At 41.9% G+C, this 16,633-nt stretch overlaps 1 protein-coding gene across 6 annotated transcripts in view; it reads right to left on the minus strand.

Annotated features, from left to right (window-relative positions):
* The window catches only part of LOC309720949 (uncharacterized protein), a 105,332-nt gene that overhangs the window by 45,229 nt on the left and 43,470 nt on the right, over window positions 1-16,633 (minus strand). For all 6 annotated transcript variants that reach the window (XM_082558205.1, XM_082558206.1, XM_082558208.1 and 3 more), the window contains 2 exons: window positions 3,566-3,610; window positions 1,967-2,002 (listed from right to left, as the gene is read on the minus strand). In XM_082558205.1, coding sequence (XP_082414331.1) covers window positions 1,967-2,002; window positions 3,566-3,610 — 81 coding nt within the window. The remainder of the gene's footprint in view (window positions 1-1,966; window positions 2,003-3,565; window positions 3,611-16,633) is intronic.

The following is a 16,633-nucleotide window of genomic DNA, read 5'->3' on the forward strand; positions in this document are numbered from 1 at the left end:
AACATCTACATAAGCATTAAAATGAATGCTTTAATCATGTCCTTTAATCAAAATGTTACGTTTAATCTAATCGCAAACGTAGCTTTAGTCTCCTACGAGCGTTGTCCCCTTCAGGCGTAACGCTACATTTAATAAGAATTCATTTTAATGTTTTAAGTCAGAGCAGGCCTGCAGGTCTACTTTCTCAAGCACTTGTAAACTTGTAGCACACGCCATAAACCCAAAAGCTCAAAATTAAGCAGATTAAGTTCATATTTACGTTCATATTTGCTCATACTAAAGGAGGAAGGTGAGCAAAAGGATGGAGCTAGGCCTGTTTTAAAATCAAAAATGCTCTGTGTTGAGTTATAACTTGCTCCAGTTGTTTCTGTTACCTTTGTGTCAGATTAGCAAAGGTGTGACACCATAAGTGAAGTGATATGTTGGGAGTAATGCTCTGCTGGGTGTGAAAATAAAGACCTGTTTGTCTCCATTGAGGTTTTGCTAGATTAAAAATAATGCTTATTCTGTTACAGTGTGATGCTGCTTAAGTCTGCGTACAAAAATTGGAAGGACGCAAATAAATACCTGGTTAAGGTAACACGGGTGTCTGTAAGTCAACTTATAATACCTGACAACTGAAGAGACCGAGTTAAAAATAAGTTACGTTTTCCTTGTCAGCACCAATGGAAACATTTGACTTAAAAGTCTAGAGTCAGATAATCAGGACAGAATACTGTTTATTTTCTCTGCCTGAATCTGTTCTACAATAATTATTTGTTACTGTTTTTTGGTTTTAGCGAGTCTTATTCTTCTCTGTGTTCAAACTTTTTAACAAAGGGTCTCATTAAAGAGAAGCAGCATTTGAAAATTAAAAAAGAAAATTCCAAGACAACAATCACAGGGTTATTTTCATTTCTGACAAATAAAATTTGGACTTCTATGGATTCATTTTATGATTCAAGTATAAACACTAAAGCTGCAACTGAGCAGTCGGTTGGTCAAACATGAAAACGCCTGTCAGTTGAGTCACACGACCCCAATAGGCGCTCCACCTCCATCTGTATCTACTGCAATCCCATTTGTTTTGAAGTATAATAACTGTGTCCTCATATAGACAACTTTCTTTTTCAAGGTTGGCCAGCAGACACTTCTCCTTCCTCTGGGCAGAGGGAGCAGGAGGTTTTCTGCGGCCCAAGCTGACACCACCGCAAAACCATACACCTATACATCAAATGAACAGCTGCGGTCAAGAGGGTGTCCACTACACAATGGCTTTCACTCTCAGCATGATCACAAGTAGGCCACTGGAGGCTTGGCGGGTGGTGGTGGTTATTTTTTATTTTTTTTGAAGGAAGCAGGTTACAAGAAAGACAACGGGAGGTCTGGTACAACTTTTTTTCCCTTTACACTGCGTATGTCATGCAGCCTCTGGTGAGCTACAGCACCCCTGGGCTTCATGAAAATGATTGCAGGCCCTGTTTTTTTTTTTTTTTTTTTTGCAAAAGCACTGTATGTAATGATCATCTGTCTGTTTGGAGTGTGAGCAGTGAGTCATGCTGGGTTGCACTGCAGGAGATGCAGGGTGGGAACAGCTATTTAACTTGCACAGTAGATAGTGTACAATTGACTGAAAGGTGCCACCTCTGAAGACGGATATCTGCTCTCGACTATAAACACACACACAAAAGTCAGTCAAGGGCAGAGCAGACTCTACTTCAGGTGGCACATACGTCAGACTTGTCCAGATGAGTTTCTTGGGACAACAACTTTGGCACATCTTTATACAGACAACACTTTGCAGATGATTAAACTCCTTGGCTATTCGGGAGGCTGCTACAGTGAACACTGCTCAGTCATCTTGGCAATTCACACGTGCTGGAAGTGAAGGTAAGGGCCAGTTTATCAAAAGCAGGAGACACCTCGAATCTACTTTAAACGCCGCTTGTCAGTATTTGTTTTGTAGTGAAAAATGTTTGGGTAATACCTTGGCACTTGCTCCTTCGGCGGCTCCTGCGGGACCCTGTGAAATAAGAAGACAATTATATGAAAACTCATGCGAGCGCCGCACATGTTATTCATCACAAATACATAACAATCGTAACCCTATCCTGACCCTTATGAAGATATAAATTATTCCTGCAAATATCCCTGTGACTGGCTTTTCCATATATTATATATTTTTTTAACCTTTGCACTGATGTTGCCTTTCATAAAGACATGGCCGGATCCCTCTAATCGGCAGCTAATCTTTGAGTGCGTCTTTGTTATGCGCCTTTCACAGGCTCCCCTGTTGTCGTCAAATGCTAATTTGACTTTGAAAAATAACCGCTGCCTCCTCAACTGCGCACACACGTCCTGCTGCCAATGGACAAGAGAGAGTGATGCCCTGGAGTGTGTTTTGAATAGATGATTTTGCCCCTGAGATCTACCTCAGCAAAACAGGTGACTCATAAATGCCAATACCGGGGGACGGAGGCAAATCTGGCACATGCGAAGGGTATCATCAGGACATTGCCATTTAGAAATGTCACACCTTCTCCATCCTGCCTTTCTTTTCTCCTATGACTTTGTGTTCCACAACTTTACGAGTTATTAAAGAGAAAAAAAGGAAGAAGCGGGGGCTAAAATGAGTCACACGTGGGAGACACTGTTTAACAGTGAGTGGCTCAATTATAATGAAGATAATTGAACCTGGGCACCGGTAACAGACGCAGCACAGAATCTCTCTTGATTTGTGGATGGAATAAAATAAGCCAAACCCTATGTCTCTGATCACGAGTGTAATCAAGACAATCGTGCATGAAAATAATTGGACACCCAAAACATCAGAGTTACACAATCCCCAAACACTCCTGTTTGTCCTGGCGTCAGAGCAGTTAAACATCTGACAAGTTGTCTCCTTTAACGCATCACAGTGTTTGTGACCTTTAGTGTGTGGGTCACTACACAAACACACAAATGGCGTCTGGAATTGGCTCGGTCGCCTAAGGAAAAGACCATATTTCAAGGAGTCAATGGGCCCTCTAGGCAGACTTGTCCTACTTGTCAATACAAACATTTTAAAGTGCTACCTTAATATACCCTTTGTGGTTTGGTGCCGATAATGTAGCCTGTTTGTAGCAGTATGGGAGAAGATTTTGAGCAAATCAATAAAGCATGAGAAAGCATGAAATTAGTTAACATAGAACAATGTTGGTGTAATTGCTCTTTTTCGGGGCAGATTTTGTATTCTGCAGCGCTGGCCTTATTGACTGTTTGCTTTAATATGTTTTTGTAGTTGTAATAAATTTGTAACTTCTTTAATGTGTCTGAATTTATTTGGATATCAGTAAAAAAAAACAACCCTTTTTGTGATCTCAGGAGAATTCCCGGTCTAATAAAGGTTGAGCCGAACTCTGTTTTCACTGCTGGTAATTGGGTGTTATAGGCAGACAGAGTAGATGTGCAAACCAAACAAATGATCTATTAAGCTGAAACGAATGCATTTGGATATTTTCGATAGCACTATAGATCTTGACCTTCTATGTAAAATCAAAAGGAAAGAGCCTATGTACACAAGTGAGAGTGGCAGTAGATAACTTACAGGCGAGCCTCTGGGTCCAGGATCTCCAGGTTTTCCTCTCCGCCCCTTAGGAAAGCGTAGGGGGAAAAAAAGTGGACCAAGATGAGTCAATATGCAATAACAGGTGTGGCTGGGCATGCATGCTGCCAGCAATTAAGGCTAGACAGCAACTCCTGTCACAGTCTCTAATTTGCTTTTAATTAACAACAAGAAAACTGCTTAATTGCTGCACCCTGTGTGGCCTGCTACTCTTTGTTCCCTCCTTTGGTTTACTGTCTCCTTTCCAGCTGTGCAAGTCCCTCAGTGCATCAATCAACCCGAGGAGTGAAAACAGCAGCAAACAGGACAAGCCAGCCAGCGCTGTCCAGTGTTGCAAAACAAAGTCAGAACAAAGCCACATTTCGAACCATTTTGTTCTGAGTTGTTCTTCACATTCTCTGAATAACAAACCCCCCCAGCTCTCTCAGAATCTGCGAGTCTTGGAAAAAACTGAAATGTAAATGAGATGTATTCCTGAATCTGAACCAAACCAAAGTTGGTTTAATTTACATCAAGAGGGTTTATGTACTAGTGAGAAATGAGGATAAAGCTCTGTGGGATAGAACTGCAGATATCCACTGGCAGAGCATCGGTGGCTCTGTATTGAGGATTGCCTGAAACGAGCGCACGTGCACACAAAACCGATGTAAAATCGACTTATTTAAGAGATGACAATACTCTGGCGGCAATCAATGGTAGAAGTGTGAGACAATGCAGAGATCTGTAATCAGGCTAAACACGATTACATCTTTCTAATTTGAGTGTCATCATCTGACACAGTGCTGCTATGTTAATAATATCGCAGTTCTCTTCTACTGTATGTGTCAGTACGGGCGACGCAAAAACACTGCTCTCCTCTTCCGAGTTAGCAGCTGGGTAGATCTGTGGAGAGGAAAGGCTCAGTGGCTGCTGAAAGAAAAGTTCGGAATCACAAAGCAACGCCCCCGACGCTTCCCTCTGACATTTCATGTGTGCGCACTTTGATTATCTGGGTCGAATTTGACATGTACGTTTGCCTGCAACAAAGACAGAGGAAGAAACTTCACTGAGAGCTATTGCTTTTAATCATCTGCGTGTGCACTAATGCTCCTACTCTGTGTGTGCTTCTCTCTCAGATTACAGCATTATGAAAAGGGGAGAAGACAAAGTGTAGTACAGTAAATATTAAACTTAATAATGGCACAGTAGAACCGATGTGTGCCTCCTCTCGGGAATTGTGTGCTTTCCTCTGTTCGTGCTGTTTGATGTACCAACAAAGCTCTGGCCAGCATCTTTTGATCATCAGTGTTAATGCATTTCTGAGGCTACTGTACGTGTGCTTTAATGTGAACGTGAACGAGGGCTACATAGAGAAGAGGTGGAAAGTTGAATTGCCTTGATGGGAAGAAACAGACTCTTTAAACCTTAAAATCCCTTCCTTCAAATGACTGAGATTATATATTATGTTGGAATAACCTCTTTGAAATGTAATTGAGGCTGGTTTCCTTTGTGGCAGAGTGGCAGCCGAACCATTCGGAAAGGGCTCACGCTTTAAGATGCAGATTCAAAACTGACTTGTATAATAGACTTCTATGTGTCACATTACAGCATTTCTGTGAGGGTGGATGGCGCTCATTTTTCACACTGATAATTCATCGGCTGACACCGCATCGCTGCTACGACTGCAAAGAAGATCAGACTGTTTGTTCTAGCCCTCTGTCCCCGCTGCTGCCCTTTCCCCTCTGAACATAACAACAAAAGCAGATTACACATATAAGTAATTTAGGTAATGAATATTTCATACGCTATTATTTCAAGTAGGTCATGAATTGTGCAGTTTTCCAAACTATTTCTCCACATTTGCCCTTAAATCCCTTTCAACTCCAAAGTACATACTAATTTTATGCCCATGTATTTGCATATGTTCATCAAAATAAATAGTGGAGCTCTGTATCTGAGGTTAACAACATATTACCAGCAAATTTCGATCAAAAAAAAGATGCCAGTAGAAGATTGCAGGAAGATCAGATCAGGTTGCAACCAGCTAAATATGTCTCCCTCACCCAACCTTTTCCCTGTGTATAAATAGTCAATTTATAGTCACAGGTGTTTATACGGTAATAATGACTGAAGAATGGCAGCGAGTGTGAGCATAAGGGAAAGTTTATAAGATGGTAGATGACCTGCTATGACGCATGGAGACAGCTCTACTAACAAAAAGTCAGGAGGCAGAGGTGGAGGTGACAGAGTTGAAGACGTTCAGATTTTCATCTGCAGTGACCAGAATGGACAGGATTAGAAATGAGTGCATCAGAGGGACAGCTCAGGTTCAAGAAAAAGGTTGGAGGAAAAGGTAGAGAGGCGAGGTTGAGACGGGTTAGACATGATAGAGGAGAGAGTCAGAGGACATTGAATATGGAGGTGCCAGGCAGAAGAAAGGAAGACCTCAGAGAAGGTTGATGGATGTAGTGAAGGAGGACCCTAGAGACAGGATGAGATTTAAGCAGATGATCCACTGTAGCAACCTCTTAATGGAGCAGGTATTAGAAGAAGAAGAAGTAAAAGAAGAAGTAGAACAAGAAGACGAAGTAGAAGAAGAAGAAGAAGTAGTAGAAGAAGAGTATACACTAATAGAAGCCCGACTGATTAAGCAAAAACCTCACATCATAGTTGAAGACAGGTCAATATCACTTAAAAGAGATGGTATTGGTAGCAATATGGATGATCTACTGGTGTATACTTAATAACTATAAATGCAATATCCCCCCTTGCACAGAGCAGAGGAGTGCCCCATAAAATACTTTTACAGTGTACCTGTTTTTTGTGTGTACATGCTGCAAGACCTGAGAACAATCACAGCTCTTAGAATTCAGTCTTTTTGGATCTTTTGAGCTCCTTTCTCTGGGAAAGAGCACAAAAGAAATCTTTGTGTGCAGTAAATGAACCATGAGATGCCCAGATGGCCTTCAGCTGACATTTAAAAACAAACATGTAAGCAAAGGTAAAGTGGCAGTTATTTGGATGACAGCTCTTAACATTCGTTGGTGGTGTCAAATTGAAAAAACAAAAAAACAAAGAAAGGAGAGAAATGCTAAAGGTGTGTACTTCTTGTTTACCCTGAGGAAGTGTCCTGAAGGGCCTACTGTGCCTTTGAAACTCCTGAATACTGACGTTATTTTATACACAATACAATAAATTATACTGTCCTCTGGATTGTATTGTGCGACCCTAGTTTAGTAAAAGGCAGACATCTAATTTAGCTATGTAAAGATAAACTCAGGCCAGGATTTCTATTTTAGAACTACATGTCGCATTTCTTCTTTTATAGTAATTCCATATTTCTAAACACCTTCAGATAATCTTTTTCACGACAAAGTGATCCATTAAAACGACTACATCAGGCGACCTTGGGACTCAACTGATACTTTTCTGTCCAGAGGACCTCTGGTTAGTAAATATGTGCACAGTGACAAGAAATAATTAGTGAGGAGCACAGCTGTCATCACCGTTTGCACTCAATTGACTCCAAACTGAAACACCTGCCAGTGACACAGCACTAGAACTACCTCCAAGCAGGCATGCTTTTATTACGACACAACAACCACAGAGAGTTTATAATTCTTTTTGCAGGAGTAGATTTTTAACAATGTCACCACCTATTTTTATCTTAATTGGTCAAAAAGATATTATAGAACACATTCAAGTGTTGTTTAACAGTCTAACAAAAACTCTGGATTCACAATTAAAGCACATTTACTTTAGTCAAACTTTCCTAAAGGTTTCTCATGCTAAGAAGCTAACCTGACTCTACAACCACCAGCTTTGTTTTAACTTAAGTGTAAAATTTTTTTCTAATTTTACATTTGAAGCTAAAAAAAAATAACTTTTTTTTAGTTCAGTTCAACTAGAAAGCAATATGAAGATTGCTTTGAACTGTGCATGATCATTTCCCACTTTTGTATAAAGTTTGCAATAGGGCTGGGCCATATTATACCGTTCACGGTAATACCGGTATAATGTTAGGCAACGATAGGAAAATGAAATATCGCGATAGAATGGGAGTAAAACGCGCATGCGCAGTGCCTTTGTTTTCATACACACATGGCCGATTGTTGGTTTGTAAAAATGGTGCAACTTCCGTGATGTGGAACTGGTTTGGTGTTTGTCCGTCAGATACACAACAAAGCACATTTTTTTGCAGAACATGCAAGCGGGCGTTGTTATTGTCGTATTTGTCGGACTAAGATGCTCTTAAATCTGGGAGTAATCTGGGTCCTAAACTCCGTATATTTGACTTCAGGTCAAACAACACTGCAGCATCACTGAGCGTTAAAAACTGTCTAAATTCTTTCATCTTTAATAAAACGATCAGCATTGCTGCTTTACCAGGTGTAACTATAAAGTTTAACTTCCAGACATCCATGAAAACAAAAGTTATTACATTTAACGGAGTTAGAAGTTAGCAGGAAGCTAGCGGAAGTTAGCTCGCTAGTTTCGCTAGTTACCTAAGCATGATATAGCACGTTCTGATGGAGAGATTTCTGAAAAAAATCAAACGTACAGCTCTGCTATCACTTCCAACATAAATGAAGACAGGAAACTAAACAGCAGTGACGTTTGTAGGGTTACTGAAGTTGGGCTAGCTGATATATAATGATGTGCTACGTGATCGCTAGCGACACAGCTATGTTAGCATAACATAAACAGTGAAGCTGGAGGACGAACACTAACACTTTTCCACTTATAAAAGTTAACGTGAAGGTTCTTCATGGTTAGAGACAAATGCAATCGCATGGCAGGATGCTGTAAACGGACCAAACTTCAGTCAGGAGAACAACTGAGATAATCCGTCCACAATACGAGGTTAGTCATTAATATACTGCAACAACATGGGAATAGAGCAGCTGCCAGAGAATTCAACATTAATGAATCAATGGTACAGAAGTGGAGGAAGCAAGAAGAATGAGTTTAATAAAGTTTGATTTATCTGACTGCTTTGTTTCGCTTAATGTGCCTTATAATCCTGTGCACCTTATGGTCCGAAACATACGTACTGCACACTGCAGTTTAATGTTGCAAAGCACCTCTTTTTAACTTCAGTGGATATTATACATGGTTATGCTCAGGATATGTCAGCCCATTTCTACTGGAAATGCCTTTTGGTTAAACTTTCAGCAAGGAATTTGCATTTGCACTGTTACATTTTTATAAAGCTTTAATGTACATAAAAACCAGCTTCTTGTTTACGTGAAAATAAATGGAAGGTTGTCTTTTTGCGCTAGTAATGTTGTGGAGTTGTATTTTGTCTCGCATCAATTATATCGTCAGTTATATCGTTATCGCAAATTTTCAAATATATATCGTGATAAATATTTTTGGCCATATCGCCCTGCTCTAGTTTGCAACTTTATAAAGTTCTCTTATTGTTTTAGACTCAAATTAGGAGGAGAAAGGCCAAAAGTGGAGAATGAAAGAATGAAAGAGATAAGGAAAAAAGCAAAGCTGTGACACCAAAATCCAACAAAAAGCATTTTCACGAAACACCACCTGTACGCCAGTACCATATTAAACAATACAAACACAATAATTATAAATTCGACAGAGTGACAAGCGTGCAAGAACAGCCAGCAGTGTCTTTGAATCTTTTCTTTCAGCTAAGCCAACCTTAACTTTCTCATTTCCTTTTGTGCTTCTCCATTCCTAATTTATCTCTCCCTTTGTGTACATCATAATTCTATGACTCCCATCTCATCCCTCTCTCCCACTTTTCTTGTCAGCTCTCCTTCCTTTCCTGTCTCCTGTCACTCGCCCCTTTTCTCCCTCATCCAACTTCCAGCGCCTGTCGGATCACCCTGGCAATCTCTGTTGCTATGCAACGCTCAGTGTCCTATAAATTTGACAACATCCTACTGCTTGATTATTATTTGAGCGCTGCAGTGTGAAGCCCTCCTTCAGGTCACTGCAGTAGATTAGAGGGAGGGAGAGACAGAGGAAGGCAAGGAAGGAAATGAGGGATGAGAGGGAGGGAAGGAGGTGGAGGAAGATGAAGGGATGTGGAAGAGAGGAAAGGAGAAGAGAGGAGGGGGAGTCAAAGATGAGTTAGCTTTTTGAGTTAATGAAAGACAGGCTGGCACGACCAAACACATATTCACATGTACTATTTATCTGCCCCACTCTAAAAACCTGCAAACCATAAGTGTGAAAAGCAGACCGGATTAACTACTAATTCAATAGCTAAAGCTGGAGTGGGCACACATTTGAGCTGAAAAGAGGAGACCTCAGTAGACTGACAGCATATTTTGAACTCCCGGCTTAATCCACATGGATCCGAGCGTTGACTTGCTTCAAGTCTGCTATGAGTTGTAAAGTGTAAAAGCAAAGCACAGACATGGGGCCTGGCTCAGTCCTGCAATACAAGCCCCAATCTGAGAGCAAAGTCAACAGTGACAGTGACACACAGCAGAGACACTCCTTTTTGATGACTCCATAATCCTTATCCCAAATGTCAACATGTTCTCTGAGACATTCCATGTCTCGCAGCCCATAGTGGGATAACTCAGTAGTATAAAATAGAGAAAGCAGAACGTGTCGCATTTCTTAGCAATAAAGCAGATATACCATCCAAAAGTCTCATAATCCACCTGACAAATGACCCTGCCGCGAAGGGTCAGCAGATAAGCTGAAGAAGCCTTCAGAAATGACCTGACACACAGTACAGAGAGCCGAAAGGATGCCTTTTTTATAAGCAGGGATAGATATCAATGCTAAAGACACTTTTTAAATGGTTATACATCTGCACGAGTCTGTTTCTCCTTACATCCAACCAAATCTTTCACCAACCTGACTTTTGGCTAGTTAATAATCAGAAATGTGGCTTTTCATTGATAAGTTTGACTTATATGGCACCATGAGACCTTAATGTCCTGAGTGGGAAACTGTCTGACATTGCCAAGCCAACTTGGTCTGCAACAATGTTATGTAGCTCACAGGAGAGATGACCTTTTCTTAACTGAAAAAACTCCCATGCCTCTCCCACTCTGCCTGAGCTGAGACCCGTCTCCCTCTGGGGACATGTACTCGGGCCTCTCGAGCCTTTTTTTTCTAAATGCTCTGCTGGGTTTAACAGGAGCTGACTGTTTAGCTTATGAGCGGCAGCTGCATTAGCTTAGTAAATAAATGTCTAGAAAACAGTGAAAATGATAAATTGTCACACTATCCTTAAGCTGAACCGATCATCCATAGGACAAAGAGCAGGAGGCTGGCTGTTAAAAATACACATGATGTCTTTTTAAGGGCCACCCCAGAAAGAAAAGGCGGGGGAAATGAATGCTCACATGCTTCATGCAACCACAAAAACAAGTTAGAGGAGGCTTGCCTGTCACAATATTTATTCCCCAGTGAAAATGCTTGTCGGCTCCTGGCCTGTGAAAGATGGGGAAAGGGACTGACACATGCACATGCATTTGATCCCCTCAGTCCTTTGGTCAAACCTCGTGTTCCTTAGCAGCACTTACTGCATCCAGATTCAGAGGAGATACAATTTCAGCACTCCTGGCAAACACTAATTTATTCTGTAATTAATGGCAAAATGTCATTCTGTCCCCTTGAAGGTATTTTCACATCTCTCATTTAACAATTTGCAGGATGAACCACGAGAATCCGCACAAGCTAGGAAAACAGCAATTTTGTGAAGGGGGTCTGTAAAATATGGAGGTTTTGCAGCAACGCTGTGAGAGGTTCGGTTTAATTTTTTATTTTTTTGAAAATGTGTGGCAAAGTGTTGTGATTTTGAATGTTATGTTAAGTGTAAATTAAGTGAAATGGCCACATTTACATTCTCACTAATCACACGTGCATTAGCCTAAGCACAGGTGCTCCTAGATGGTAGTTTCAAAATAAAAGAGAAAAAGCTGGTGAGAGGGAAACATATTCATATTCAGTAAATTCCCAGCAGCTATACAGCTAAATATCCTTCACTTGTCCAAATCTTCACCAGACCTATTTTCACTGTGTCAAATCAGCTATCAACTTATGTAAGGCAAATATCGATCATGGCGCTTGCTCAAAATGTCACAAAACATGTTGCGGAGAACACAGCCCCACCTGCTTGTTATTAAGGATCCAATTAGAGACAGACAGTGGAAATTCCTTTTCTTTTTTTTCTGGCTACCCTCGCTGGGTGCCATCTTAGGACACTGCACAAGCTCAGAAAATGCCTGGGCACTGGAGCTTGCAGAGATCCCTTGCACTTGGTAAAAGCCTCAATAAAATAGGATTTGTTCCAGTTGTTTACTGAGGGTTAAGAGGAGCGGCCGGGGCAGGAAGAGAACGGCAAAGCCGACAGCTGCCTGGCAGGGGCTCAAATGCAGCTTAGCATTTTTCACCATTCTGACTGGCACACAATGCTCTCTTTAACTCCCAGCCATCTAAATATTCAGGGACGTATAAAGAGATGGCTGACACTGCAGCCGACTTAAGACACAGCTCAGCTGGCCAAGATTGCACCTATAGTCTCTTGGCTTAAGCTTTCCATGAAGGCTTTCCTCACAGAGACTCAATCATAGACCCTGCGTGAATGGCTATTTGTACAAGTGCCACTAGATGGCAAACTAGTTTCATCACAAATGTTGTGCATGGCAGGGGACAGAGCCAATGAGGAAACTGTAAGTTCTCTCTAAGAGAGGATGGATGTCCTCAATGCATGAATGTATGATGTGTGTTGGGTAACATCCCTAATTAGGCAGTCTGGCAATTAGACACTGAATACCGTAAAAGAGATTTTTCAGTGGAGGGCTTACAAAGATGAGAGAAGAAGGAAATGGACGAGAGCAAGAAGCTGCATGAGAGCCAGAGAGTGACAATAATTCTCATACCGCATTATGCCTCCTTTCAGCTGTCACACAATGGAAGGGGACACAGGTGGCACTACATGAGTACACAGTCACAGAATGCAGCATATCATTGGGTAAAATAACTATTATAGAGCTATTTCAGCAAACACCCAGCTCTTCACCACCACACAGTGTGCAAACACTGGAGCCGAAGGCAAACAGAGGAAATGCAGACAGTGGATGTCTATGAAAACTAAGCCCTGAAAGTCCCAAAGAACAATCAGAAACATCTCTTTACAACCGCCACATTTCTACCATATCTTCACAGATGAGTTTTAAGAGCTCATTGACTTTAACAACTTCTAAGGAGAGGAAAGAAGCTTGATGATACTATCTGAATTTGCATTTTTATGCGGTGAAGAAGTGATGATAAATCTATATTTAACTATGAGCTCAATTCCCCGCCGATCCGCCGAATGTCTGTGCAGCGTTTCCGCGCAAGCTGGTTGCCTATTGCGTTGGCTCCTCGCTGGGACAGCAATGCCTCTTGAATGTTCTCATCTCCTAATGGATGCTGTTATTAGTCTTGGCTCTTTCACAATTTCACAGTCTCATCTGGACTTTTGGCCGTATTATTCATCCAGAGCAGATTGCTCCCATCCTATGTTTACAGATACTGAGTGTTTCATTAATGCATTATCCAACAAGTGAATAGCAGAGGCTGGAAATCTACTTTGAATAAACCCCGGTTCATTTTACAAACCAAATATTGGAGGTCAGAGAGAATACACTGTGCAAAGATCCACAGAGCGCTCTCCCCGGGTACTGTAGCCTTTGGCGAGTCTTATACTTCATATCACTTGCCACGCATAACAGATTACACAAAGGTCCCTCACATTACCATCTGTATAATATCAGGCCACTGTCAATATGCCGCTCCCTGGCATGCCATTAAAGTGGACGCAGATGAATGTATGTACGTAAATTGGTTGGAGGCAGGAGGAGAGTGTGGGAAATCAGAATATAGATGATAGGCTGCAACAGCGTGCTATAAGCGATGCAGCCTCCCACTACCACGCCTCTGTGTTCTGCAGTGTTCAGGGCAACGCCCCCCTCCCCACTGACCAGCCTTTGTCCCTCTGTGCTCCAGCTCCCACTGATCTCCTCCCTCTCCTTGGCCAACATGGCTCCTAGATAGCAAGAAATATCCTTTTAAAAGTATTTACATTCTTAGAATTTCTCACACTACTGCAGCTGACCTAGCGTGTCGGGAGGTATCTTTGCATATTGCCAGACTGTTCGGAGCCAAGAAATCCCAGTTGTTTGGATAACTTAGCCATGAGATCACGCTGTCACGAGGGGGTAAAATCACCTCGTGTCTACTTACTGTACATACCTCAACAAGTAAAGTGAATTCAGTTCAGCCGACCCTGTTTTATACATGACACTCCAGTGGCGGTGCTATGACCTGGCAGACACTGAAACAACATTTAAAGATGCTTGGAAAGCATTAGACACAGGCCTTGGGGGGCTCGCAGGCCATGAAGAATTTGAACACTAAAGCATCAGGGATACATATATTGCCCGCAGCGTCCCTGCTGAGCGGTACAACTCTGTCTCCTAAAAAGTTGTAAAGCTGTAGATGTGTGAATGAAGGCCATGCTCCAGCCAACTATAGCAAGTCTTTCTAATGCTCAGAGGATGCGTTGACCTACATTACCCCTCGTTCAAGATCAGCTTTTCACACCTATTCCTACACACATCGACTTACGGGTGCCCACAAAAACGGGCAGAGAGTCATTAGAAAAGCCAGCGAACAAGGTGCAATCAAAGTGGCCCTCTCAAAGACCTGCCCCCTGTATTCGTCCCTGTAATTAATTGGCCAATTAATGTGTGTTTATTCTGGACACCCATGGATGTAGCCAAATTGGGGCTCTTTGGGAACGACGAGAGTCAGACAGATAAATCAAAGCACCGTGCATCTGTCCTCGCATGTGCCAAACGCTTCCCCCTGTAACCCTCCTCTTTCCCAACAGGCCCCAAATGTGAGACCTTTTCAGAGCCAATCAGGTCAAATCTTTGTTTCATCCTCCCTCCCAATGCACTTGACATTGACAAGATTAATTGCCTTGTGCGCTGGGCAAACGTGTTACCCCCTGGTGCAGTACAGGTGTCAAAAGCGCGGCTCGCCGAATTTCCTCAGTATGAGTTTCAGCAAGAGAAAAAGGAGAATAACCCGTTTCACTTTGCTCGACAAAGGGTTAACGAATCCTCACCCCCTCACCACCCCCGCCCCCCTCCTTGTAAAATCACACAGGGTGTAAATCTGGCCATAAAATCTCAGCTGTGAGCCCTGCTGACCTGTAAATTCTTCTCTCTATGTTTCTCTGCCACCGGGCTCCACCGGGTCAGGCCAAAACTGTAACTACATATGGACATCACGTTACCGCGTTTAAGCACAGCTGTGAAGTCACACGCCATCGCTGTGGTCACCAACTGCACCCCTGTTAGTTTAATATACCACATGAAGTTGGTTTATGGTTAAACAGAAACCGAGTTCCAGTAAGTTGAACAGATATAAACACAAATCAGTAGGCACAGGAGTTTCTTTACATCAAAAATGTGCCCCCAAAATGTCATAACAAAACAAAAAAGCCAGTAAGTGTATCAAGACGACACATTCTTGCTTCTGATTTTTCATTTCTTTGAGTATGGTTAAAGTTTTCCCAGTAAAAATCTTAATGTACACAGATCAGAAACATACCAGATCAAATCCCCATCAAGGCAAAGCACGGCAAACAAAGCAATGCACAAATTGTCCTCTCGAATTAAAATTTGAGTCCACTAAGCAACTCTAACCTTGCCTTCTCTGAGAAATTAATTTAGCGTATCGTTATTCGGTATAGTGAACTGGACAACAAAGAAACATGGCTCCAATCAAATAGTTGCTGTAATTTCATGCGTTTACTGTTTCACCCCAATCAGTGGCAGCCTCCCGTGGAGAACTCCTGGCAGGAAGGCTGGTATTCTCACCAGGGACTCGTTACTTAATAATCTCACGCTGCAGGTGCTCTGGTAGAGGTCAACAGTCTGTTACAGTGGCTGTTCATGTCTGCCTCCACCCATGAAGCAGCAAACCGCTGCCAAATGTTTCAGTCCCCACAAACTGAGCCATTACTCCTTCCCTATCACTGTCACTGCCTGTTTGTGTCTCTGCAGACACACCGACTGATTGAAATGAACCTTAGCCAAGTCCATTAGATACAATATGAATATTATATATGTATGCTGGAGTGGCTCAATTATTTCAAAACAACATTTGCTCTGTCCCATAGAGGAGAAGCATCTAAATTACAGTTAGAGCATGCATTTGGTTCTCAGAGAACAGCATACTCATTCAAATTAGGTTAAATGACAAAAGCTATCAACTGTGCAAGGAGGATACATGAATGCTATTGTATTTAATCTGGCACTAATGGTTTGACCTCAGCTCACCCACATGAAGCCTTTTAAAAAGAGAGGACTAGCAAGACAGTGTTGTGTCAAAAGAAAATGACCGCCAGTTTGGTAGCAGATAAAATGACGTAAGTGTAAGATTGCATGGCTTTTCCCTCGTCTGGGAGAAAACATTTGGCCTGTAATGTACATCTAATGGACTGACACTCTTTGAGACATGTGTCAACACAAGGGTGAAGAGGAAAATATGGAAATAGATATGCTCGTGCCTTTGGTCGGGACTTACAGACAGCTGTCTCAGTCATTCAGCACAGGGCATGAATGGAAAATGTAAGCATGACTATCATTTCCAAAAGACAGCAATTACGTCCCTTGTCTGCAGAAAACTGGATCAGTCCATATTTCCAAGCAGAGACAAGACAGATGATCTTTTCTGCTGTTTTGACAGATTATATCCGCGCTACAGTAAAGAGCTCAGGCAGCTGCCACTGATGTTACTTTCTCAAGATTTTTGACACAAGTGAAGGACTTAAAGTGTTTTTGCAATACAATTACTGACGTGCGCTGATCTGAGACTGTGATATCAGATGATATGAAGTGATGACAGCTGACGGATGTGATGCAACAGCAGCTGACGTTTTGAGGTAAAGACTTGTATCGTTTTACAGATCGCCATTAGCTTAAGGATTCTCTTAACTGAGAACTTGTCTTCCAACCCACTAATCCAAGTAGTGAGCATCATCTTCACACTTAAGCTGTTATCTAGTTTCACTTGACTTCCGAT

Source organism: Aulonocara stuartgranti (assembly GCF_965226115.1).
Source record: "Aulonocara stuartgranti genome assembly, chromosome: 13".
Taxonomy (NCBI): Eukaryota; Metazoa; Chordata; class Actinopteri; order Cichliformes; family Cichlidae; genus Aulonocara; species Aulonocara stuartgranti.